General features: G+C 35.8%; 3 protein-coding genes across 9 annotated transcripts; 2 read left to right on the forward strand and 1 right to left on the reverse strand.

The window, feature by feature from the left end:
• Nucleotides 1-2586: 2586 nt before the first annotated feature.
• On the forward strand, nt 2587-9347 carry LOC145639695 (serine/arginine-rich splicing factor SR34A-like). 5 transcript variants are annotated; one of them, XM_081691009.1, is made up of 14 exons: nt 2587-2812; nt 4237-4279; nt 4956-5074; nt 5742-5807; nt 5990-6064; nt 6142-6268; nt 6515-6561; nt 6651-6708; nt 7263-7312; nt 7400-7456; nt 7875-7996; nt 8109-8153; nt 8247-8291; nt 8983-9347. In XM_081691009.1, exons 3-13 carry the CDS (start codon nt 4988-4990, stop codon nt 8269-8271), a joined length of 759 nt encoding a protein of 252 aa, XP_081547135.1. In that variant the 5' UTR covers nt 2587-2812; nt 4237-4279; nt 4956-4987; the 3' UTR covers nt 8272-8291; nt 8983-9347. The 5 variants fall into 5 exon arrangements, 4 of the variants coding, with proteins under 4 accessions (XP_081547135.1, XP_081547136.1, XP_081547137.1 ...); XM_081691010.1 differs by lacking the exon at nt 4237-4279 and adding an exon at nt 4568-4830; XM_081691011.1 differs by lacking the exon at nt 4237-4279 and adding an exon at nt 4568-4818.
• Nucleotides 9348-10810: 1463 nt separating this feature from the next.
• Nucleotides 10811-12656, forward strand: LOC145639697 (large ribosomal subunit protein P1-like). The gene is made up of 4 exons (XM_081691012.1): nt 10811-10935; nt 11035-11140; nt 12102-12308; nt 12404-12656. The coding sequence occupies exons 2-4, from the start codon at nt 11072-11074 to the stop codon at nt 12455-12457; spliced, it is 330 nt and encodes a 109-aa protein (XP_081547138.1). The 5' UTR covers nt 10811-10935; nt 11035-11071; the 3' UTR covers nt 12458-12656.
• Nucleotides 12657-13300: 644 nt separating this feature from the next.
• LOC145639698 (uncharacterized) lies at nt 13301-26320 on the reverse strand. Of its 3 annotated transcripts, XM_081691014.1 has the most exons (20): nt 24287-26320; nt 23611-23919; nt 23246-23464; nt 23010-23130; nt 22742-22947; nt 21940-22573; nt 21232-21296; nt 21022-21123; nt 20768-20913; nt 20630-20685; nt 18736-19400; nt 18431-18621; nt 17968-18271; nt 17218-17505; nt 17013-17122; nt 15721-16033; nt 14731-15129; nt 13685-13925; nt 13552-13606; nt 13301-13457 (listed from the first exon to the last, which is right to left on the reverse strand). In XM_081691014.1, the coding sequence occupies exons 1-19, from the start codon at nt 26123-26125 to the stop codon at nt 13581-13583; spliced, it is 6234 nt and encodes a 2077-aa protein (XP_081547140.1). In that variant the 5' UTR covers nt 26126-26320; the 3' UTR covers nt 13301-13457; nt 13552-13580. The 3 variants fall into 3 exon arrangements, with proteins under 3 accessions (XP_081547140.1, XP_081547141.1, XP_081547139.1); XM_081691015.1 differs by having other exon boundaries at nt 13301-13606; nt 23249-23464; XM_081691013.1 differs by having other exon boundaries at nt 13301-13606.
• Between the last annotated feature and the right edge of the window lie 31 nt (nt 26321-26351).

Below are 26351 nucleotides of genomic sequence, written 5' to 3' on the forward strand. Positions count from 1 at the left end.
AGGATAGATGTGAGTTATTTGAGGGAAGCTGTTGTGCATGGGTTTGTGTACTATAATGTTCATGTCCCTCCTAACTCCTGGGCCTTTTCCTGTTCTAATCTAGCCTTCTCAGCCAAGGCCTTTACCTTTTTATCCCAATTAGCCAGAGCATCCTTAAACACCTGCCCAAGACTTTCTTTCTCCTCTAAAAAAATTACTACTGTTTAGGGCTGCAAACAATCCGGGCCGAGCCGAGTTTTAGTCTGTTCGAGCTAAGCTTGATAAGGAACATTCGTGTTCGAACTATCTCGAGCTTGAACGAGCTTTTTAAAATCTTGTTCGAGCTAGCTAGGCTCGTTAAGAATTTGGCTTGTTCAAGCTTTGTTCACAAACGTACTCGTTTGCATTTCGAGTTTAAGTTCGAGCTTGAACGGGTCTAAATCGGGCTTGATTAAATAAACGAGCCTTAATTTATTTATCATTAAAAAATGGTTTCTTTCAAATTTTAACACATCCATTTAATATTTTATAAAGATTTTTATATTCTTTCTATAGAATAAGGTAATGACGGAGTTTTCATGCTTTTACATAATGAAATAATTAATACTTTTTACAAATATGTATGAATAAAAGATATATAAATTTTTGAATTTTAATTGGGCGTGGAAAAACTTATAAATTGACTTAAACGAGTTGTTCATGAACATCACCGAGTCGAACATGATGTTATTCGAGCTTTGTTCACCTATTTGACGAGCTTAAGATTTTTGTTCAAGCTTGTTTGTTAGCTTAACAAACGAGTTTTGACCGAGCTTGTTCGCGAGTAGTTCACAAACGTATCGGCTCATTTACACCCCTACTACTGTTTCCTTACCTTGAAACCAATCCCACATTCTCAACATGTCCCTATCCCCACACAACTCCAACTTCCTATTAGTCCTAGGTGGCATTACATACAAACTAAAGTAGTATTTAGGAAGGATCACATTTTTCTTACACAGAGTCCTCAAACATAAACTCATACAAGTCCATTAGACTTGTTCTGTCAGTATCATCAACCAGGACATCAAACCCCTGATCTCTGTAATGAACATCAAGCCACACTCTACTCATCTTATCAATAAAAAATTACAGACATATTACTTCACTGAACAACAACACACGAGATTCATATCAACACACCACACATCATAACAGACCAAATCATTACCAACAATGCCAATACAAAAATCGCAAAAAAATGTAATTTAAAGACTTCACAATAAAAAACCATAACAATACCAAATCAATTACACAACAAATAACATTTTTAACTTGAAATTTAAGATTATTTCACACAGTCAAGTCAAGTAATCACATTTAACATGAACATTTCAAAAAACCTTAACCCTAACTCAATTCTCGCAAAAACTGTCAAATTCAAAACGCGAAAACAAGATCGAAAGTGAGAATATTACCTTGTTTGCTATCTCCAACACCCCAAAGTCAAATTCAAGTGTTTTTAGCTTCAACTTCCTCCCCTACTTGTCAGCGCTGTTCTGGTTCGCCCAACAACTTCAATAGCGAAAAAAGCTTCAATTTTTAGGAATGTTTGGTTAAGGTGTTGAAGAAAGCTTCTTGTTTGATTATGGATTTCAGGGTTTGAATAATGGTGAAAGCTCGAAGAACAGAGAAGAAGAATGAGATGACTTTTTTTTATATCAAACTTGAAGAAGTCAGAGAGTCAATGAGGTTTAACGCGCCATTAACCCCAACACAGGGCATACTGGTCATTTCCCAATAATGGACTGTTAACGTCCAAACCTCATTAATGGCACGCCATGTCATTGTACTGTTTGTGAGTGACATTTGGTGAATTTTAAAAAGTTGGATGACATTTGGTGAATTTCCAAAGTGCTCAGTAGCATTTGATGAAATAGCCGCAATTAGAAGTGGTCCCACGCATCTTTCTCTTTCTTCCTTTCTCTCCTTTACATGTGACTTCTAGTATTTTAGTACTCCGTACTTTGTTATAACTATTCAAATTCATAACACTACATTAGCACTCCCTTCCGAGTGATGCTACACATACAATGGTTGTATGTAGTAGCCCACATACAATACCATTATATGCATGCCACATCAAATTTTCAAAAGGGAGGGAAAAAATAAGAGTAAAAAATAGGAAGAAACTAAATGGAAAAAGTGGACATAAAAATGCAAACCAATCAAATGCACCCAACAATAGTTGTATGTGGGGGGTCCACATACAATCATTGTATGTGTAGTCTTTCCCCTTCCGACTACAAGTAATACAGTCGAAGTCTTCTTCAAACGTTAAGACCTCTAATAGTCTAACACTTTAACCCCACGGTCAAGTTTGAAAAACCAAAAAAAAAAAAAAAAAAAAAAAAAAAAAAAAAAAAAAAAAAAAAAAAAAAAACTCCCATCTCGAGACATAAAGCGACGAGTAGAATTCCAAAAGTATTGAAGTTCCTCTCCTTTACTAAAACCAACAGCTTATTGGCTATTGCCACGTTTCATCACTACTTAACTTCAAACCTCCACCAAAGTATCCAATCCCCATTTTTTTTTTTTTTTTTTTTTTTTTTTTTGAAAATAATAAATTTATCATCTTTTCATTAATTATGTGTCGCACGATTTAATTTCATTTTCATTTTTCAGTTTTAGGGTACACAATAGACTGAAGATTTTACCTGGCCTTTTTCCCTTTTTCTTTAAACCTCTATTCTCTCTGTTCTGCTTTAAGCTGCAATACCCAGAACACTTGAACAAGACGAAGATTTTGCATACTCAGCTGATTTTTCAACTTCGCTTTTTACCTCATTAACAAGTAATTTCATCACCCAGATCTTTTTATTGTCTTTTATTTGTTATTTATTTTGTTTTTGTAGTTGTTTATCTTAATTGAAGTTTAAATTTGTGAGTTATTTTTTGTTTACTGCCAGTATTTAGTCTTGGTATATCAGTGCAATGGTGGGTGATTCCTGATTTTTAATTTCTGGGGTTTACAGATTAGCGTTAACTGTATGTCTGTATGTGATAAAACTCGGGAAGAAATTAGAAGTTGTTCATATGGGTTTTGAATTTGGTTGTAGTAGTAATTTTACCCAGAAATTGAATTGGTAAATGCGTGGAATGTTGAGTTTGTAGGCCTTTGTTTTGATTAAGTTACTAAGCAGTCAACGATATTCCTGTTTAAGGGATTAATTTCCCAGAAATGAGTTGATTTATAGATCCGACATTGGCTTGTTCGTTCAATTTTAAGGTAGTTTTTTGGATGGATTGTACTTTTTATCCATTTTTTCATTTTATTTTGTGGTTTGGAATTGTTTGTTTGCTACATATATTTTTTTTTGCACTTCATATGTATTAGAGTATTACTGTTGAGTTGGGGTATGGGCTCAAATCCTGGGAGCATTTTGAAGGTGACAATGGCTATAGCCAATTCAAAGTTTCGATTTATTATTATTCGTGTGCTAGTGGATATGGATATCTTCAACAAAAGATGGTGACAGTTGACAACTTTGTGAATACAAATTTCATGCTATCATTCTTGTACTGTTGCAGATAAGCTTTGTTGTGTTAGATATTGCTTGCTTTTTTTGTGAAAAAGTATCATCATAAAACATGTAATTTGTTACTTATCGACGAGGTTCATGAGTTGATCACAAATTTTAAGCTGACTAGAGTACTAGACTAGGAAGCTAGGATTTTAGGGCTTTTGCTACTTAAGGATATTCTCTTACTCATGAACACTTTAATGCTCTCATTGTAAGAATGTCTTGCAGTCATCACAATGAAGTTTTGCTGCTATTGAATTCTAAATTGTGTTAATGAGAATAATTCCACCTTTACTTTGTTTATGGTAAAATATACACTATTGTTATGCATATTCCCTATAAAGCTCAAACTTAAGCAGCTTTGATAAAGCATGCTTACTTATGAGAAACTGGAATTTCATTAAGGATCATTAATCTCAATTCAGATTATGTTTGAAGCACCTTAACATTCACACATTATTTTTAATGAATAAAATTCCTAATGCACATTGTGTCTCTATTGCTGAAGGTTATTTGTTGGTTTTTTGAACTTCTTCTTTCATCAACTCTTTTCTTTTCTATCTTGTGTCTAAGCAACATTAATTATAGTCATCTTCAGAACTATTTTTAACTTTCTATTTTACCATTATGCTAATGGGTCATTGACTACTTTGGTAAGGCTGTTTAAGCTGACCCTTTACTTTGCCTTGGACAGGAGCCTCTTTAGAGGCACTGGGTTGATTCTTATGCTGATGCTGGTATTCATTAACTACTAAGTGACATTGCAAATGACCATAAACCTTGCAAAATTGAATTTACTATCAACTGTATACAATAACTTATGAATCTTGAGTCCCTTGTATTTGGTGTTTGCCTCCTGATCTAAATCTGCATCCGGTCACAAAACAATATTCACAAGAAAATGACGTGGAGCTATACATCATTTTTCTCTGTGGTTGATAATGAAGTATTTAATAACTGATGATAAATGCATGAACTATTCTCCGTATTGTCACATTTGATGACTCAAGCTTTCCTCATGATAGATGAAAAGAGCTTGGACGAATAGGAGCAAGATATGTAGGGATGTAGAAAAAGAGAGGGAGAGTTCTGTGTACTTTTCTGGATTTCTTGGTAATGGAGATTGTTGCTCATGCTTAGATGGTCTTCTTTGCCTCTGCAAAAATCAGGAAGAGTATGGGGTTTCATTTTTATATGATTTAATATTAATCCTGGAGCATTTTGGAAGATTAAATGGTGAAAGTTGTGTAGCACCACGTCAAGAATTGCTCTCATGGTCCGCTTCACAGTTTGGGCTTTTGCTTTTCTGTGCTGTTTTGTTGAAGCTACTTTATGAAGAAACTTTTTTTTTTAGTTGATCGGTGTTTAATGTCCTCTTATGCCCTCATTGATAAGCATTTATGTTGTATGTAGAGAAATTGCTGCTAAATAGACGCATTACAGTGATGGCTGGCCGTGCCTCCCGCACAATTTATGTTGGCAATCTTCCCCTGGATGTAAAGGAATGGGAGCTTGAAGATCTGTTTTACAAGGTTCTGTTTTCATCTTCAACTCAAATATGTTCAGATATTTTGAACTTATGGTAGTATTCTCGTGTAATCTTTGTATATAAATTCAACAACCTTTAGTTTGGAGATTTATAATTCTCATATTAACCAGAAAGGTTATAATGGACTAGTTCTTGCATGAAGTTTAACATTCTGAGGGATAATGCACCTCTTGCTGCAATGATATGAGTGCAGCATCTCCTATCCTAGTCAAATGTCTAAATCAGTATATATCTCAATGATAAACCTTGATGCTGTTTAGATCTCTGTTGACTATTCTGCTAGTGACTATTATTAATCTCATTGAATTAATTTCCATATATTGCACATGGAGAATGGGACACTGCCAGGTTATTTTTGGCTTTTTGTATCTGTGTTCATATGTGTGCAAGATTTTGCAAATTCTATTGTGGTTATCTCATTTTATTAGTTGTTACTCTTAATTGTACTTCGTAGCATGGAATTCTAGCATGTCAAGTGCAGTGCCAAACTGCCAACCCAAACAAAACTTAATTACTTTTAAGAAATACTGTATTTTTCATTGATGTGCAGTTGTGCACCAATCTGCTTTGCTTTTTTTTTTTTTTTTTTTTTTTTTTTTTTTTTATAAATATATACTGAATTCTTAAGATTTGTTTTCCTCTTACTGCAGTATGGTCGTATCGTTGATATCGAAATGAAGCTTCCGCCACGCCCTCCAGGCTATTCATTTGTGGAGGTATACCCTTCATTTTCACGTACATTCATCGTTGAGCTGATAGCCAGGGTCAGGAATTAATAAAGGGCTTACGCCTTGGCCTATTGGAGGCCTGCCCAGTGTTAGCATTCAGATCAATATCCCAGATGTATCCTTAGCTTGCTATTCTGCAGTTTCTTATTCTTTTGTTTTCTTTCGTACAGTTTGAGGATCCTAGGGATGCTCAAGAAGCAATTAGGGGTCGTGATGGCTATAACTTTGACGGTTGTCTTCTGAGGGTACATGCCACCTAATATACATCTTTACTTGCTGCTACGTTTTCAATATGTTCAGGCCTAAGTAGTTCACTATTCAGGTTGAGTTGGCTCATGGAGGTAGAGGCAGGTCCCCTGTTGGCCGACGTGGTGGTGGTGGTGCTGTAGGTGCAGGTGGTGGGGGTGGAGGTGGGCAGTTTGGTGCTTCCCGTCGCTCTGAGTTTCGAGGTACACCAAATAATTTGGATACTGACCTTTTGCTTTCTATACTTTCTTTTGGGGATTTGGGGGGGGGGGGGGTTGTTTAGAAGTGATAGCAGCATAGCTTGGACTTTTAGTGAGGATATAAAAAAGCATTGGTAATGTGGTCAAGCGTAAAGTTTAGTGTTGTCCAAAAACTTGTTTGCCACATCTTTGAACCTTACTTATTTCTCTCCTGCGTGGGTTGTTTAATACGTGTTCTTATTTATGTAGTAATTGTGCGTGGACTGCCACCTTCAGCTTCATGGCAGGATCTAAAGGTGTGTAAATTGACTTTTTTTTCTTTTTCTTTTCACCAAAGTCTAATTGCTCTGGTGTCAAAGATTCTCACTGTTATTTTGTCTTGTAGGACCATATGCGTAAGGCTGGGGATGTCTGCTTTGCCCAAGTTTTCCGTGATGGTGAAGGTATGCTATATCTTTTTCTAGTTTATCCTTCAGTGTTGTCTTTTTCTTAAAGATTTAGGGTAACCCCTGAAGTTCCATCTAATGGACAACTTGATCTTACTTTCTATATATTTTGACGATGGATCACTGAGTAAAATGTAATGTGTAAATCTTATCATGATTTTATTTCCTGTCTAGACTTGAGGCATGATACGTTATTTTATTTTATTTCTCTTTACATTATTTTAATCCCTCCTTAACCTACCTGAAAAGATTTATAGAATAGCTTTGCTATATTTAAAGGTGAGAGAATGTCAGGAATTACATTACCTATAGTTATGCTCTTGCTCACTTTGAGTCTACTTAAGTTTTTCTCCACGAATTCTGAAAGTTATGCTCAAATTTGCTGTCTGTATGAAGTGTGCTTCAGTCAAAAAAATTATTTGTTCTAATGAGTCTATCATGTGTAATTTGATCCTTATGTTCTTCAACAAGCAATTATTCCAAAATCAGTGCTTGCTGAGGTGTAGGTTTCATTGATAACTATCATTTGTGAAATAATAATATTGTTGCAGGTATGATGGGAATGGTTGACTACACTAATTACGAGGACATGCAATATGCTGTAAGTATCAAGAGTACTCCGAATTTCTGATAGTCAATGGTAATAAAGTCTTGATATTCTATCTTAACACTGGTAAATTTTACACAGATCCGGAAGCTAGATGACACTGAATTTCGTAATCCTTTCTCAAAATCTTACATTCGGGTAAATTTCCATTACTATAGTTGTAATTACAGATTTTAATGATTAATTTTCGAAATAGTTATTTGCCATCAGGCCATTATAACACATTGCTGTCAATAGCAAATGTCTTGTCTTGGTTTTAGGCCTATTGGTTTGGGAATTTTCTTTGTTAAAATTATAACCAATGACTGTATGTCCTTTTGACTGTTATTGCTTTCATTTTACTATGCCTGCATTACCCTTAGAGAGGTTGGGACATGTATTGTGGATTTTGATGTGATCAGGAGAAAACACAAGTGTAGCCACTTAGGCACATGCCTCTTTTAATCTGACATGAAGGATGTTTGTCTATAGGAGCTGATTTAATTCTGTAAGGCATAGTTGAATCTTTACACTATTCATTTTCTTCATTCCCTATTTTCTGAAACCCACTTGACAGATAAAAGCTTATGAGGGTAGTCCACAAAGGAGCAGAAGCAGAAGTAGAAGCAGGACCCCTATCCGAGATAGAAGCAGGAGCCCTATCCGAGATAGAAGCAAGAGTGTAGGAAAGAGCCCAAGGTAACATTCTAATGATATTTTGGCGATTCAGATATATTTTGGCACCCTTGATTGCTTATCAAGTTCATTGTTTGGTGTCTACAAAGAATGACATGATTATATATGTAACCAGACCTGCTCCAAGATCTAGGTCTGCATCCCCTGCACAGCCAACTAGGTACTGTATTTCATTTTTGATCCTAGATAATCAGCATATTATAATAAAACATTGTTTTATTTTTAAACTTCTTTCCTTCTCTTGTTGATCTAGGTCAAAGTCTGCTTCTCCGCTCTAGACAAATGCCTCATATTCAAGGTAAAATACCTACAGTGCTATTAAATGGTATATTACATATAATTTGATGATCAAATAGATCATCTTATTCATATTACTGAGTATTGTAGGCTGCTAAATAGAAAGATCATCTTATTCATATTACTGAGTATTGTAGACTGCTAAATAGAATGTCAGAGTAGTAGAATTAGTAATAGGTATGGATCAATTAATGGATGATAAAAGTAATGTTATTTCTATGCAAACAACAAAGCCTAGTTAACGGTGTGACATGCATTACAACTTTCTAAATGTTCATATAATGTCCAAGAAACCCTAGCTCAGCTTCTGCAGTATCTTGAGAGTACACATGTTTACAATAGAAGCAGACTGGCGTAAAAGACTTGAAATAAGAGCTTGGTACTATATCTGTCGTAGACAGGCATAAAAGCTGCTTTTCTGCAAGTCATGGGTTGCAAAATGATCAAGGCCAACTGGACAAGTGCTCCTGATAAATGAGTCTTGCTATATTTGAGAAACTCTGTTAATTTATAAACATGCTTAATAAATGATTTAATGATGCATAGGTAATTTTTTATTTTGGAACTAATGATGCATAGGTAGTTGAATTCTGTTTTCTTTGACGTTATACTATCTGAAGTATCCACCATCTAATTTGCATATTAACATAGCTATTGTATGTTGCTCTGAACCTTTTTCTGCCTAACAACAGGGCCTGCATTACTATGGATTAACTTTGGTGATTCTCATCAGGAGATGGGAAAAAGGATGGTGAAAATCGCTCTACTTTCAGCTTACCATCTCAGAAAGTAATGTACCTGTAGTAATGTAGTTATGAAGCATTGTTGTGGCAAATGATATGTAGCGTTGTTTTGTACTTGGATATCATGGTGACTTTGTAGCCATGTAATGTAGTTTAGGTATCCTAGTTGTATCGTAGGCAGGTCGTAAGTGTTGTCACTGACAACCTTTGCCTGCATTAGAGAGCTAGCACTTCTAATATGCTAGGTTGTTGAACCTTGCCATTGTACACTATACTCGATTTTATGCCTTTAGGAATTTGAGTTTACATTTTAACTTTGTTTTCTGACTTAACTTTTTAAATGGATTTCGTTGTAGTGGCAAACTTTTCAGTCCCATGATCTTATGAATAAATAATATCAAATTTTTGAGATGTATCATGCTGATGTTGTTTTACTAATTTGTTTCGAAAGAAATCAAATTGTAAGGGTTAAATGTTTGTAATCAAAAGTTAAACTAGTTTATTCTTAATAGCATTAACTATCTTCCTGCCCTCATGATTCAGGAAAATGTGTCAGATATAGTAGACAAAAGATAGAGTGATGCATACAATAGCATTTTTTACATGAATTTCCACCATCAAATTCCTGTATTTTTAATGATCTGCGAAGCAATATAACCAAGAGTTTATCTTTAGCTCATCTTGTGTGAACTAAGTGCCTAATAAGCGACTCTCTGGTGTTTAAAGCCAGCCATTTTCAACTGATATTGTATGTGTGTGTGCGCGCTCTTTGTGTTTATATGTTTTAAGTGATTTTTATAAAATAAACATTACAGGAGTTGAAACAATACGACAGAATAGTGTTATGCTCTAAATTAGCCATGAATTTCGACCTTGGATTTGTCTCTTTATACAAGTGACAAAACAAAGGATCTAACTTCTGCTCAACATATGCTGTTGTGAAGTGAATTCCAACTAATTGAACTAATCAAAGAAAGATGTTATCCTATAGAAGGAGTTGCTTTGATCCTTCTTGAAGCGCCCAAATCTTTAACCTAAAGCATTTTCTCTACATTGTAATGTAGATCCTTCAAAGATGTACTTAAAGACATTAAAGTGATTTTGGGCAAGGTGGAAATGTTTTTTTTTTTTTTTTTTTTTTAATTTTTAACTATACCTCATCCTATCTTCAATAACATTTTCAACCTTGTGACTGGATAGCAACAACTCAACAAGTATAGCTTTTGAATGGAAATTGGACATATGGGTACCAATGTATAATTATATCTCATTACCCATAAAATGTTGTACTCCGTAACAACATGGATGCACATTAGGTTTCCTAACTCACCTTACTGATAAGAGCTATTATAAATTATTTAGTCACTTTCTTTTATTGGTTTATCCTCTTTTGCAAAAAAATAAATAAATAAATTATTTAGTCACTCAAATACTCGCAAAATCTTTCAAATAGCTCATTATACCGATTAATTAATAAAATGTTTATTGAGTTAAAAAGCAACATGTCATACGGTGATACAGATTATACTCCTATAGTCCTATACTCCTATGCTTAACCAAAATTTATCATGGTCAGAACATCCAATTATTCTGTTTAATATGTTTCCATAATAAAACTTAATTGGATTAATGGATAGACTTCCATATATTAGTATTTTTTTTTTCTTAAAAAAAAAAAACCGTGTCATCGAAGATTTTAATGGGCCTAAACATCGTTTAATGGGCTCTGGTTTGTTAAGGCCCTTTAAAAAGTCCACAACACAAAAGAAGACCTACCGCATAAAAGCTTCAAAACCCTGAGAAATCATCTTATAAATAGCCAGTTACTTCTTTTTGCTTCAAAACCCTAGTTGCTCTCCATTGTAGCCGCGTGCAAGCAGGAACATTCATCTTCTTCCTTTGGTAATTCTCTTTCTTCTCTTCTTCAATTTAATCTCCAGTTTCTTTGATTGATCTTCTTATTCATATTTTTGTTTCTTTTTCTGGAAATTGTTTTTGCAGAGATTTTTGTGTTTTTCGTTACAAAACTCAATTAACAATGTCGGTCGGAGAACTCGCTTGCACTTACGCCGCTCTTATCCTCCACGACGACGAAGTCGCCGTCACTGTAATGTTCTGCTCCTTTATTTATTTTCGATTTGATTTTGTTATTTTGACAATGCTTTACGATCGCAATTCATCGTGTTATGTATATAATAATTTTTAGATTCAAATTCTGGAAGACTTTGATTTGATTTTCGATGATTTTGTTGCTATTTTAATTGGAATTTTTTGCAATTTGCTGATTGTATTATACCTGTGTTTTGGTTTGATGATTTTGTATCTAATAATGGTTAGGTATTCGTATGTTCTTGTTTTGCTCGTTAATTTGAGATTTTTTTTTATACATTCTGATCTGTTTGGATCTTCTTATACTGCAAGAGCTTTAACTGGTTGCTTATAAGCTGGAATATAATTTTAAGATTTAATCTACCTTTGTATGTATTAAGAAAGTGTTGTATTAGGTTTTAGCATTTAGGTTATATCGATTTTATTACCTATCTATTATAAGTATTAGGAACTTTCCAAAGCCTTAACAGTTTGTCAGCTAAGTGCGTCTCTTAAGATATCGAAGATAGGATACTGGTAATGGTTTCACTGAATTATCAATAATCTATTCTTTAGTGTGCTAATTCATTTATACTCTGCAAGAGTACTATTCCCCAGTTCTCCCCATAATTGATTACTCTAGCTGTTAATCTGATATAATATTTGGAGTTTGGACTATCGTTGGTTGGAACTTGGAGGATTTTAGCGGTTTAATCGATTGTTTATTTTAAGTTGGAAGTGCAATTTCTCTGTTTGGTGTTGTACAATTTACCTTAGATATTTATCTTTTTATCCTACATTATTGAAATTAATTTAAACTGGTACTTGTATTGAAGAATTATGCAATGTTGGCTTATCTATTACCTTCAGCCTTGTAAAATGTTCTTGGCAATTTTTGATAATTTTTTTGGTCAAGCAGCTTTGTGCGTTCATGTATAAGCTAGCTACATGTGCTCATGGGAATTATGTTTTGTTTGCAGGCTGAGAAGATTGCCACTCTTGTTAAAGCAGCTGGCATTGAATGCGAGTCTTTCTGGCCAAATTTGTTTGCCAAGCTAGTTGAGAAGAGGAGCATTGAGGATCTTATCATGAATGTAGGTGCTGGTGGAGGTGCTGCCCCTGCTGCAGCCGTTGCAGGTGGTGCTGCAGCTGCCCCTGCCGCTGAAGAGAAGAAGGAAGAGAAGAAGGTATATACTTCATGTATTGTTGTTCTGTTAGTTTTTTCCTTTGTGGTGTTGCTTCTAGAATTTTGGCTAATATTTTTGATATTTTATCCTTGCAGGAGGAACCCAAGGAAGAGAGTGATGATGACATGGGATTCAGCTTGTTCGACTAAGCTGCAAGGCACCTGTCTTTTTTCGTTGTCGTAGTTAATTAGTATGATGACATTAGTTACAATTTTCAAGAGATCTATTGTTAATTTTCTTTTATTTGTGTACGTTGGGAGATCAGACATGTTGAGATTTTGCTATTGTTACTATTATGTGGAGTCATCTTTTGAATACAAAGTAATCTAGTGATTTTTGGCCCTTTCATATTATGGTGGCTCCGTTATGTTACTGTGATTTCATGATGCATTTAAGCTTGTTTTATACGAGTAGACATTTTTGCTCTTTAATTTAGTTCCAGAAGGCAATCCATTTCAAAAATGTCTGTGTCTTCTCTACTTACCTCACCAATAAAGCACAATTTGGGAATTTTAAATTGTTTGATGTGGTATTTGCTTGTATACCGATTTTAGTTATTGCGAAACCCGTGAAGTATGTGATCATTAACTGAATTTATTACCCCGTATATGGTTTAGACTTAATGTTTACAGAATTACAGATCTTAATGGTAGAGATTATAGGCAATGAAGCTGCGGTGACATTGAACTTATTTTTGCTGAAACGAAAGAGTTCTTCCACAGTTTTACGTAACCATACAACTATACAAGTAGTGTTTTAGCCAAATTTGACATTGAGACAGCAAGAATTCGACTTCAGGCTCATACGTTCACATGCTGAAATAGGCTGTAATTGCAAGTAGAAAGGGGATTGAGGTCAAACATGCAGAACCTGCTCGACAAGATTGACAGGTCAAAAGCTGATTGCAGCATATAAAATTCATCAGAAATCAAGGTTGCAAATGCAGAAGTGAAGAGAATTTCGAGTACTAGCAATAAAATAAAATGCAAAAGTGAAAATTTTGCCAAAAATTAATGTATTAGAAAATCAACACTAAGAAGATATTACAATGAATTCATTCCCAAATATGGTTTATTAGTCTACCTAACTTGAATAGCTATATACAGGGATACAATTGATTACAAGGACAGGGGGCTTGATGTCTCTACTCTGTACGATATTGAAACAAAAATGAGTTAATCAGAAGGTGGATACTAATATGTGAAAATGTTAATAAATATTCAATATGACCAGTGAAATGTACCGAGCTTGATCCCAACACTAGCAGCATGGTTAGTTGACACGAGTCTTCTCCTTGCCTGCAGCATGTTCTTACCATGCATTAGCAGCGTAAATAGCCAATAAACATGATACGGAGGAATAAACAATAAACTTACCAAATATTTTTGATTTGAGAGGGAACCTAACTGACGAGCCTTTTACTTTGAGATCTCGGAGTTGCTTATTTCTACTAGGCTTTTCAGAATCCATCAAGCCTTCTCTACTTCCCCCTGCTGTAAAATGATTTCTTTTGTTTACTTTTTCGTGGTAAACAGATGGAGGTGCTAACCTCAGCTGGGGCACGGTATCATAAGTAACCAATCTCTGGTTCTTCTGAAGACTATTCAAGATCTCAAACTGCAGTATAGCAAGACAGGATAAGATAATTTGGAGTGCCGGTGAACGACTCAAAATGAGCAAAATCAATGCTAAACAGATAAGCTGCTGTTATAGACAATGCTTCGGGAATAGAGGTAACATAAACCTAGATGAGAATGATTTAAGTGTAAATTTAAATGAGTAATAAATACTTTGAAGTTAAAAAGTAATTATGTTGTAGAAATTCTAGAGAAGATGAGATGAGAAGGATCATAACAGCTATTAAAGGTGTAGCTGGGATTGGAAATCTTGGGAGGGGCTATCTTCTAGATAAGAAGAGGATGTAAGTCTTGAAATGCAATGGATGAAGAGGTAACAGAAACATGGATGAGAATGATTTATGTGAGGATGAGTTCTATTACTTCTATAGCAGTAAATTCTTTTTGATCAGCTAACTATAGCCTGATAGGAATTAAACTAAGACCCAAAAAAGGGGGATGAATTTGTCTGTTCAAGATATACAGTCTCAAGTAGGTAAATACATCATAATTTTTTTTTGAAGGCATTATATTTCATGCCAGAAAAAACACAAGTGAAATGATTGTGGAACTCTTAAGTGAGGTTTATTAATGATCCTTGCATGGGCACAGGACCAATTACATGACAGGTGTAATTGTTACAGGAACATTGATTTGTTTTGGTTCTTATTGTGCAATTGCAAGGTAAGATTCATGACAACTGCCAACTGGTCACAAAAGATAGCTCCAATCAAATTTTGATAGCTTATCATACAGAAATAGAACAGAAAAAACTTAAAGAGGTAGAAAATACACAAAATACGTACTCTTGAAGTTTGAGGGCCAGTGGAGTTTTCAAATACATCCAGTTCACGAGGGTGAAGAATACTTGTGCCCTGCGCTCGTCGGGATGTAGATGGTGAAGCACTCACTAAACCTAGTTCTGCCATCTTACCTTTTGCTTTCCGAATCTTTTTTTTATGCACGCATATTGGACATCCACCAGAGGAACTTTGACTACTTGTAGCATTCTCCTGAACATCACATTGTATATGGGTTGCATGACCACAATTGAACACCCGGATTCCAGAATTTGAAGAGCTCTTGAAGGAGCAATTACATATAGAGCACTGAAGACTTCGAGGGGCATAACCCTTTGAAGCACCTTTCTTGAGTAAACTCATAGTATAGAATGTATCATCCTCTATCAAGCATTTGGCGGTATCCTGAAAGCATTATAATATAGGTGAAAAGTGAATTGAAAGAGAAGTCAGAACTGGAATCAAGTCACGTGTGTTTATTACTCCCCCCCCCCCTCCCCCAACAAAAAAAATAAATGGTAGAAGCATAATGGCCCCAGAAGTTCATGCTTTTCAAGCTAGTGTAAACAAGGACAGCAGGCACAGGTGATGCTGTAATAGAATTAAATTAAGCATCCTTAAACATTTAAAAAAAAAAAAAGAGAGAGAAAGGAAAAAAAATAGATGTTTTAAGCTGACAGAGATGTAAGTGGGCTAGCTATCTCCACTCGAGGTGCTAGATCCCCATAGGTCACTAGGTCAGTAGTAAAAATGAATCCTTATCTACTAGGCCACCTAATAAACGATGAGGATTTATTAACATACCATTCAACACCTGAAACTCTAAGAATCAATCGTTAACAGTCTCACACAAAATTTATGCCTAACAATTCAAAATTCTAAATACTCTTACTACTTTCAATAATCTGAATTCTGAAAGTAAATGTCTTTAATACAGCCACATAAATAGGAATTCAACAACCAAGAATTAAACTTCAAATGGCAAAATGTACTTACCAGAATCCTCCTCTCAAAGCTGTATGTTCCCAGCATTCCTAATATGGTCAGCTTAAAATCACCAAATTCCTGGCTTCCATTATCTGACAGGAGTTTTTCCATGATAGATGGAAGGCGAACATATCCTATCATTCCCTCAACAATTTCCTTGACAAATTCAGAAAATATTCTCTTCAGAACAGGAGCACATTTCTGAGTCCTGTAAATCGTCCATGAGATGGAATTGGCCTCCAAGTCATCTTTAAAGTTTGAAGACTGAGTTGCAATGCCATTTTCAGAGTTACCTTGAAAAATAAGTAAGGGTCTACAAAACCTGAGAGCAAATATAAATAGTTACCGCCTAGCAGATAGCATGTGAAGCTTCTTCAGAAATATAAGGATCATTTCATTTTTTTTTTAAATCTTACAAGTATTTCTTTATTTTATCATCTCCCCTAAAAAACAAAGAATCGCATTTGTACCATCAATTACTTAACACAATTACTAATTGCAATAATTATCTCATTTTTCTTCTCAACAAACCCATCTACTACTGAACGCCCCTCCGCCAAAAAAAAAAAAATTAAAAATCCAAAATAATAGATACTTCTAAGTGCACTATCTCTTTCCTCCGCCTCCCAGACCACTAAGCTCCACCATACAACATAATCTGTAAATTTCTCTTTTCATCCTGTTTCTCCTAATCTATTAATTCATGCAAACAAAATTCAGATCCAATTCTTACTCAACTGAGGCATAACATGCTATTGCTTTTGACTATTGATATATGTTAATTGTTTGCAACTTGCTCTCAATATCTTTTCACAGATCTAAATTTTAAATTAATTATACTATCTCTGCAATGGCTAAGCTGCCCTTACCCGTCGCATATTGATCAGTGTTATTTGAGAATTGAGATGTCCCAATTCACTTATTTTAAAACCATTTAGTCATTTACATGCATCACCTAATGTAATTTTTTTTTCCTCATCTGGCAAGGGAATAGTTAAAATCCAGAGGGGAAATCCTTATCTTTTCTTTTACGAAGTATTGTTTTACTGAGATACTGAAGCAAATTGGAAATAGACCTAGATGCACTAATATAAGTTGCAATATACACTTATTTAGTGCCATGTTATTATTTTTGTCGTGCGATAATAAAAAATTACCTAATCTTACTTGCTGTACAGTTCAGTCATGTCAACAGGAAGGACAAAATGACTTCCACAACAATCAACTTTCAAGGGGAAAAAAAGCATCCAAGGAACCAAACAATTATGAGCTGTTAATAGACAAAAGGATACAGAACTTACGAGTCTAGCACATGGAACCAAAGCGATTCAGACTCTTCCGGATTCAAACGAGGTGAGTTGCGTTGGCAAAGGCCAATACATGAATGTAGTACTTTTTTAATGTCTTGTACCTGCAAGGAAATAGATATCACATTATTAATTTATTATCTGATGCAATAAACAACATTAAGAACATTTTTATATAGAAAATACAAAATCTAACCACCTCTTTCAACCCCAAAGCAGCAGCAAAGCAATCCTTATGTATATATTTGCCTACATCCATGTCTGAAATTGTATTTCCCACTGCCGTACCAAGCATGATGAATTTATCATTGAGTCCAGAGAGGGTAAGCAGAAGAGCACTTCCAACATCACCGACCCTTTCTAATAAAAACGAAGCAGCATCAACGATTTCATATCTTTGGCACAACAACAAACAGCGATCAACTCTATAATTTTCAAAAGTATCTAGGAACTTGAGAACTGAATCAGGTTCATACTGACATAACAGCTGTAGGGAAGAAAAAAAAACACAATCTGGTTAAATAAGAATTTAATATACTCCCTCCATTTTTAAATACTTATGGGAGCCAAAACACTTTGTGCTGAAGGTAGCTACAATACAAAGAACAGTCTGTAGATGCAGAGAAAAAAATGTGGCAATAGTTGGGTAGCATATGATACTTAGTAATGTTAGCCAAATTTGAGTTAGATATTTATGTTACTGAAGAATCCTAGTAATTGCAAAAAAAATTGTAGCAGATAACTCACGTCAAGGAACCTTATAAGAGTAAGTACAACAGATTGAAGAGCAGAAAATAGTAAGTGTAACATTAAGGCCCACAGGCCACAGCAAGCAAGCAAGCAACCGTTTTTTTAATCCATATATTCCATTCACACCCCCAACCCTCCAACCAAAAAATATATATATAAATAAATAAAATAAAGAGGAAGGATGTGTGAACAGACTCACCTCGAGGTATAGTTCAACGATATCATCATTCACTTCAACGGGGTTATTTTGTATTATTTTCGGAAATTCAGAAATTCTTTCTAGATAAGCATCCAGAGTAATATTCCCATCATTTTGTCTGCCCCAGGGACCATCAAAGATACCATCCCCCTCTATACAAGAAAAGTTGAGGGTGCCTGAATGATAAACCTCAAAAAGAGTCTTAAGATAAAGGAAAAGGCTTCTTGGGGTTGATTGAAGATTAGAGAGAATATGTCCCCTTTCTTTGTTCAAGTGATAAATCACCAAGCAAAATGTGCATTCTCTGAAAATGCCAGATCAAAAAACAATAAGTAAACAAACAAAATTTCTTTTTTCAGCTAAAGAACAAACAAATGGTTGTTTAATTCCACAACATCAAAACATTTCACATGCTCCACAAAACAAAGTGAGATAAACTTTAGGATTCCATTATAAGATCTACCTGCTCAAAGTGACTAGCTCTGAAATCCGAGAAATGACTGATGATTGGAAAGCAGCAGACTCAGTTTCACTGAGCTGCAGTAATATACCATCAATAAATGAAAATGCGTGCACTGGTTCATCCACATCTTTCATATAGCAATCCAAAGCAGCAAGATAATTGTGTCTGATGGTGTGGATTAAGCCACAAACCTGAAATAGGGAAGATAGTCAGCACTATACAGCTATATTGTGTAATTTCAAATGTCAAGCATGTTTCTTTTTTTACTAAGAAACCACATAAAAGAACACAAAGCGTATACACACCTGGTAAAATTGAGCTTTTTCACACAGGTGCAGGACATAGGATGCATTCCACTCTGTTTGAGGAACTGCGGCCAACAGAGCAAGTACTTTTTTCTCCCTTCTTTTTTTAGATTCATGTTTCTGTTCACAGTCATCAAGTGCAAGATGATTCTCTGAAGTGAGGTATTCCAATATTTGGCTCAACACACTCTTTGATACATTAGCTCTTTTAGATGCAACATAACTAGCCACAAACTCAATGAGAAAACCTATATCTTTCTTTGAAGGCCATACAACCATGCTAGCATCATCATTGCCCGTAGATCTGAGTGACTGAGAAATATCTACATCAAGAACAATAACTAGAGCATCAACAATTTTCTGAACCAACATATCCTGATCACCAGCAATTAATTCATTTTCAATCGGATTGTCATCAGTAGCATCTGAATAGTTAGGCAGAGAATTATCAAGCCTGGATTGCCCATCCTCCAGAAACGACATTCTTAAAACATCTAATGTAGCCTCTGTATCCAACTCTAGTAGATAATGCAAGTTCAGGAAAGCTCCAGTTGAAGTTAAGCTAGCGCCTGTCTGTGACTTTGGGCCACCAGAATCCTGCAGCAGAAATTGCAAAAGCTCCATCCTAAGAGAAGGGAGCCGCTCAGAAGGGAGTTTTCCATGTCCTGCATAACAGACACAGATATATTTCATGATACACGGTTGAAGTCATGTGATCACAAGAAAATTATAAAAAGAGCCAAATGGGGAGAAGAAACTTTAAATCATCACAAGATTGTTGGAAATTCCCCAGAAATTTCTTGAGGATGTCAACTGTTAAACTAAATATATTAACAAGAGAAGATTATTATAAAATATCCCATGTTTTGTTACCCTATATCTGTCATTAATTTTATCTCTGAATATTAGGAAATCAATATCATTTATTCAGCAGAGTCTGGATGCAATAGCTGAAGTGACAGCCATACACGGAGTGAAACCTTACATGACAGCAATGAGAAATGAGAAAAAACAAGTGAAGTCTAACATAAACATAAACCATTCTTTTCTTTAGCAGCAATGAATATCAACTGTGTGAGAAATCATAAACAATGAAGCTATCATAGTATTTTGTCAATACCGAAAACATATTCAGACAGTATCACAAAGTATCCCATTGAATAGACAAAAAAGAAGAGTGCCAGTGGTCATTATTTGGATGATGTATTCCTTGAAACAATACTCCATCCTGAGACAATCATCCCAGTGAAACATAAATTCATTAAGTCCAATGAGAAGTGCGGGAAGGAAATCTATACTTATCTATTAAAAAGCGTTCCTAAAACAGAATATGTGCCACACTGCACCTTTCAGGCCTTCACATGTATTAGATGTATGCCACATCACCTTTCACATGTATTGTATGACACATCATCCATTATACTATAAACATGTTTTAATGGCAACAAAAATATTTATTACGGAGTATAAGGTTTGAACACGACCAATAAGAAAATAAATTAATGTTTTTACAATCTTTGCTATCTTGTAATTATGTTTCATATTCAATTATAATATACTAGATACACTGTATTTAACATCAATTTGAGAGCACTTAGTTTCATAGTTATTAGTGTACACTTTTATTTTAGTTATATAGTTTATATTATATAGCTCAAATAATAATTATTGATATTCAAAGTAAAACCCAGTGCATCACCCAGGCCACACACTAGTTGTAATTAAAATGTGTTTTTAGTTTTTAAAGAAACCCCGTGCATGAAGATTGAAATTATTATGAAGCAACAAAATCGATAATCACAATGACCATGATAATCACATGAGTAAACAGCAATGCCCAATCTTCTTCAGTACATCTTTATGACAACCCTGCAGATAATCAACCAATATATACCTGGTGGAAAAGCAAGGCCCAAAAAGCAGTACTTCAGATAAACTAGCATTCGGTACCTGCATTTTATAATCTAATTAATGATAGATAATACTCAAAACGTATAACAAAATCAAGGGAATGCATCTCCAAGCTACACACCCAACAGCAGCAGTAGCAGCATCTCTTTTATGATTTCTTAACACATTCAATAATTCTTCCAAAGGAGTCTTGAAATCATCTAGCCCTTTGTTGAAAAGGTATATCAGGGCACCATACAAACCATTCTCTCTACATAGCCTCACAACCTAAATTTTTTGCAATTCAAATCAGTACAAGATCTGGTTTGTGACAACATAAGCTACCAAATGAAGTTAACTGCTTCAACTATCTGCAATATAGAAGATGTATATGACCTGATTAAAATCCAAGGATGAAATATCCATGTGAAGAACACATTGCTCCACTCGCTGCAGCCATCCTTTGCTGTTGTAATGCTCTACTAGTGCTTGCATAATCTAAGGAAGGGAACAAAGATCAATCAAGATTATTATTCTTTTTCTCAAGGAAAGGCAATTTTAAAAAACTAAGTATGAAAAGGTATTTAAATTTGGGATTAGGAATACCTCAGGAGGCAGTGATCCAAGCATATCCTTCAATATGTAGGGTTCCAGAAGCTCCAAAAATGTATCTTCATAAAGAAAATGAAAAAGAAAACAGCAAATGTCAAAATACTACTATCCAGGCCAGTTTAAACATTGAACTTGTAATCTTGTATCACATTTTGTTTTCTCTTTTACAGAGGTGAGAAAGGAAGAAGTAAACGAATATAATATTGCGATTCAGCAAAGCAGCAAACTACATCAGGAACAAGAAACAAATCTCCGAGTCTCCAAAACAAACTCTAGGATATTTTACAACTTACGACTACCTGTATGCACAATATCAAAAACTAGCAAACAAAGAAAAAATGTCTATTGCAAGAAAGCCTAAAATTTCCAGCTGTTCCGCCCACAAAAAACTGTTGTGTTCCATCTCCTACATTGAGCTTGACCACATTTTATTTCCGGAATTCTTAAGTAAAATTATTATGAAAAACTTACTATAAAAGTAGTATTTGATTATTAATCGGATTACATTAATATATATATTTCATGTGTATCATTTTTCTTTTCACAAGTAGTCAAAGTTCAACAATAAAAGCAAACATGAACGTTATTTGTGCATGAAGTACATTTCATGTAGCAGCATAGCATTACAATGAACAGTCATCAACAAGAAGCTTTGGAACACATTGCAGAATATATCCAAAAAAAAACATGGTGTCAACATACCTCTATGCTGAACTGCTACAAATTTTGAGTATATTTCATCAAAAAGAATGTCAGTCCTTCTAATATGAACACAGAATTCAACTGCTACTCCACCAACACGGGTAAATTGCTCTTTTATTTCAGAAGATGCAGTATTGCCATTTGTGAGAGAATTATCCGCCTCTTCTTCTTTGTCAATCTGGTTGAAGCAGGCAACTGAAATATAGGAGAAAACCTCATCTACATATGAAAAGAGCAACTCCACCAGATAGGGCATAATAGCTTCCTGTATAGCGTCCAAGTCTCTGGGAAGGTCAATAACACCATGAGCCTGACCATCATATAATGTCATAGCCATGTTAAAGGCACCCATCCAGTCTCCTGCATTGCGCAACACCTCAATACGTTCTCGCCATAAAAGAAGGCGAGAAACAACAACATGCCTGGGTGCAAGTATATAGATAGATGCTCCTCTGACTGCTAGACAATTGTGATACGCTTTCTCAGGGTTGCCAAACACATTGGTAAAATACGTGTTAAATGAAATAAGATCATCTCCTCCAGTTTCATCGCTAGCATAACTAGTTTGGTGGATCAAGGTCCCATCTCTTGTATACAAGCAAAGTTGACCAGTCAATGTAAGAATCACCAACATCTGTGCCAGAAAAAAAGTCATATTTCCGGCAACTTCCACGGCCAGTACTCCACTTATATATATGCCTCCAACAACAAAGAATGAACTAAAAAAAACATGCCTAAAATGTTCTTATTTATTGTTTATAAATAAATAAATAAAGCCTTCTGAATGAGGAGAGACATGTACCTGATCATCAAGCCATGCCAAACCTACAGCTGCGCTCTCAAGAGTCCACTTTCCACACACTCTAAGTGTCCACTTTCCACTTTCTTTAAGTTCTGGCTTTTCAGAATCTTTCAGTTCTGACCTTATTAGCTTGGCAACTTGAACCTTCCGGTCCCATGCTATAGCAAGCAGTGAGATCCTCTCCAATGCTTCAGGATTCACATTTTCTGCAATAATGTAACATATTAACCACCTGTCACACAATAGTAAAAAAGACATCTTTGCATACCTGTGGAGGAACCCCGTGACTTTGTGGTACATTTCCAAGCAGTGTATGGCATAGAACCCTCCCGAACGCCTTCTGGCCTAGAAAGTTGTGCATAGACTTCCAAGCTAGGTTTAAGTCTCACCTGCATCCCATACTCATCACTTCAACATAATGGAAAAGGAACAAAAAGTAATGCAAGCATGAATGTATGAATAAATAGTACACGGAATTTGTCCAGCTATATGAGGACTTCATACCACCAGAGCAGTCTGATGGGTGACAAAGATGACCACACCTTCTTCAGACAAGGAGGAACCTTCATTGAAGAATTTCCAAGGGGCTGCTCCCCCTACACCACCCATGACACCACCTATGCTGCTTCCTGAGCCTGTGGTATTGCCTGAGAAAGTAAATTCATCAGGTAGAAGTGGTGAGGCACACAACACTGTGCCTGTCCTTTGACCATCAAGAAGACACTGTTTCAGCAACAGCATAAATGTCAATTGTCCATCAAGTCAAGAAGACACAATAATGTGCCTCAGTTTTCAAGAACTAATTTCACAATCAAATATTGCAAGGCACTTTCAGAACAAATACATATGCTTAAAAAAAAAGTGCTCACCAGTGTTTTGACTGTCACCCCAATTATTGGCATATAGGAGAATTCATGTAGCTGAACATATCCTTTACAATCACCAGTAACGGCTTTAAATTGGCGAGTCACTTGAAAATCCTGCGCCAGAAATAGTGTATGTACCACAGGTGCGGCATGCTCTCCAGTGACAACCCTAGCTACAGTTCCCCTAGGTATATTCCACAATGTAATAAGACCATCACCATACCCTGCTAAAAGAAGATCCCCTTGCTGATTGAAACAAATAGAAGTTACAGGAACTTGGGATCGGTCAGCATGTGCACCAAGCAACAACATCTGAAAAAGTTAATACAATATAGGATAGGATGTTAGCCAAAAGGATTCCTTCGTGAAATAGGTAATTAGGTCATTAAATTTCTCAAATCAATGAAAGAAGTATGATCAGAGCACTAAATGAACCCAAGTATGAAATCAAATATTCATTAACAAATTACAAGCAAATTTATCATATTGCAGGGTAAGCCAACAAAAAAAAATGTATCACACTCAAAATAAACTAAACAAGGTGCATAGATCATAACAAATTCATAGATCATCAGAGCATAATACAGGTAACAGAAACAAAAAGTAAGCAGGCATCCCTCAAGGTAAAACTTTGAGACATGTAATAAATTAACACTGAGGTGAAAGATAAAGCAGGAACCTTTGGATCCATGTTATCAGGAAGATGTGCAGAATATTTACTTGGCACAACAACGACGACACCCTTAGACATCCCCAAAGCAATGTAATTGAGATGCACTGCAATGACCTGTGAGGTACCATAATCACGAATAAATGCTTGAGATTTAATAGCTCGACTAATTGGATTATCAGCATTTACATCAAAATATCCCAGAACAGTCGAACCTCTGCGCACACCTTCCAACCTCATAGGCTGCGCAGCAGCCCCTTCCTCCCAATCCTGACCCGTAGAAGCTTGTTTTATCTCAAGTTCTTCTGCTAATTCTAGTTGCTTCTTAACAGGAAGCAATTTCTCCTCTGTCTTTGTACTATCAAACTCGCTCTCTAGTTCAGCAATCCTATCCTCAGCAAGCCCAAGCTCCTTAACCTCGTCACTTACAGAGCCCTCATTTCTTCCAGAACCAAATTCATCACTATTTAAAACCACACTCTTCTCACTTTCCTGTACTTGCTGCACCCCAAACCCAAAATCCTGCTCTTCTTTATTCTCATTCTCAACTTCTAAAGACAAACCACCTCCCTCATCAACAGAATTCTCATGCAAACCAACCACATTCTTCTCCTCATTCCTTTCTTCCCCTTCATCATCTAACGAATGCCGAATTCTCTTCTCCCCAAACTCCACACTATCTTCCCTCTCCACACCCCAACACTCATGAATATCATCATTCTTCTCAGAACAAGACACTAACTCCCCATCCTTCTCTAATTCACTGCCTACCTTTTCATCATCCTCTCTCTTTTCAATCACCTGTTCGACACTCGAATCCTCGAATTCCGAAACTTCTTGCTTCTCCAGTGAAGCAATCATCTCCCCATTTCCAACATCCATCACAGTGCCAGACTCATCACCATCCTCCCTCTCCTCAATCACTCCTCCAACAACCTCACTTACATTGTCATCACCATCACCACCCTCGGATTTCACATCATCCCTAACAAACCCTAACAATTCATCTCCATCCGACACCTTCCCCTCCAAACTCACACTCAAAGCTCTCCTCGACTTAATCACCGCAGCACGAGGCATCCGAACATTCCTCGATGCCGCAGCAGCAGCAGCAAACGCCGCCCCAGGCTTCCTACTAACTCCACCGCCGAAAATCGACGAATTCCGCACATTTTGCGTCGGAATCGGCGGTCTTCTACTAGAACTTCCAGCAAATTCATCAGATTTTAACCTTTGAATTAAACAATACTTACTTTGCGTCGAATTCAAGTGTTTATTGTCGGAATTTAGGGTTTTAGTTTGAGAAACAGAAGAAGATACCGAAATTGCGTCCACATTTTGCGTCGGAATCGGCGGTCTTCTACTAGAACTTCCAGCAAATTCATCAGATTTTAACCTTTGAATTAAACAATACTTACTTTGCGTCGAATTCAAGTGTTTATTGTCGGAATTTAGGGTTTTAGTTTGAGAAACAGAAGAAGATACCGAAATTGCGTCCACATTTTGCGTCGGAATCGGCGGTCTTCTACTAGAACTTCCAGCAAATTCATCAGATTTTAACCTTTGAATTAAACAATACTTACTTTGCGTCGAATTCAAGTGTTTATTGTCGGAATTTAGGGTTTTAGTTTGAGAAACAGAAGAAGATACCGAAATTGCGTCGTGATCAGAATCGGAAGAGGAATCGTTGAGGATGTCATCGATTGAGCGATGAAGAATGTCGGAATTTCGATTGTCTCCGCCGTCGTCTTCGTCGGAGGAGGCGGCGTTGTGTCGCCGGAGAAATGAGTCGAGGTCGAGTTCCTCCGTCGCCGGCGGAGATTGTGAGGTGGGTGAATAATTAGCCATGTAGAAAAAATTAAAGGTTTATTATTGTTATGGTAGTTCATACGATTGAAATTGAAGATGAAATCATAACAGAAGATGAAATTGAAGATCAAAGATTGATGAATTATTGACTGATAGATCATACGAAGTAGATGAAATCAATAGTAGAACTATTGAAGAGTTTATTTTAGTTTAGGGGCAAAGAAAAAAATAAAATACAAAATAGGGAAAAAAAATTAAAGAGAAA

The sequence above is a fragment of the Chenopodium album genome, chromosome 7, assembly GCF_948465745.1.
Source record: "Chenopodium album chromosome 7, dcCheAlbu1.1, whole genome shotgun sequence".
Lineage (NCBI taxonomy): Eukaryota > Viridiplantae > Streptophyta > Magnoliopsida > Caryophyllales > Amaranthaceae > Chenopodium > Chenopodium album.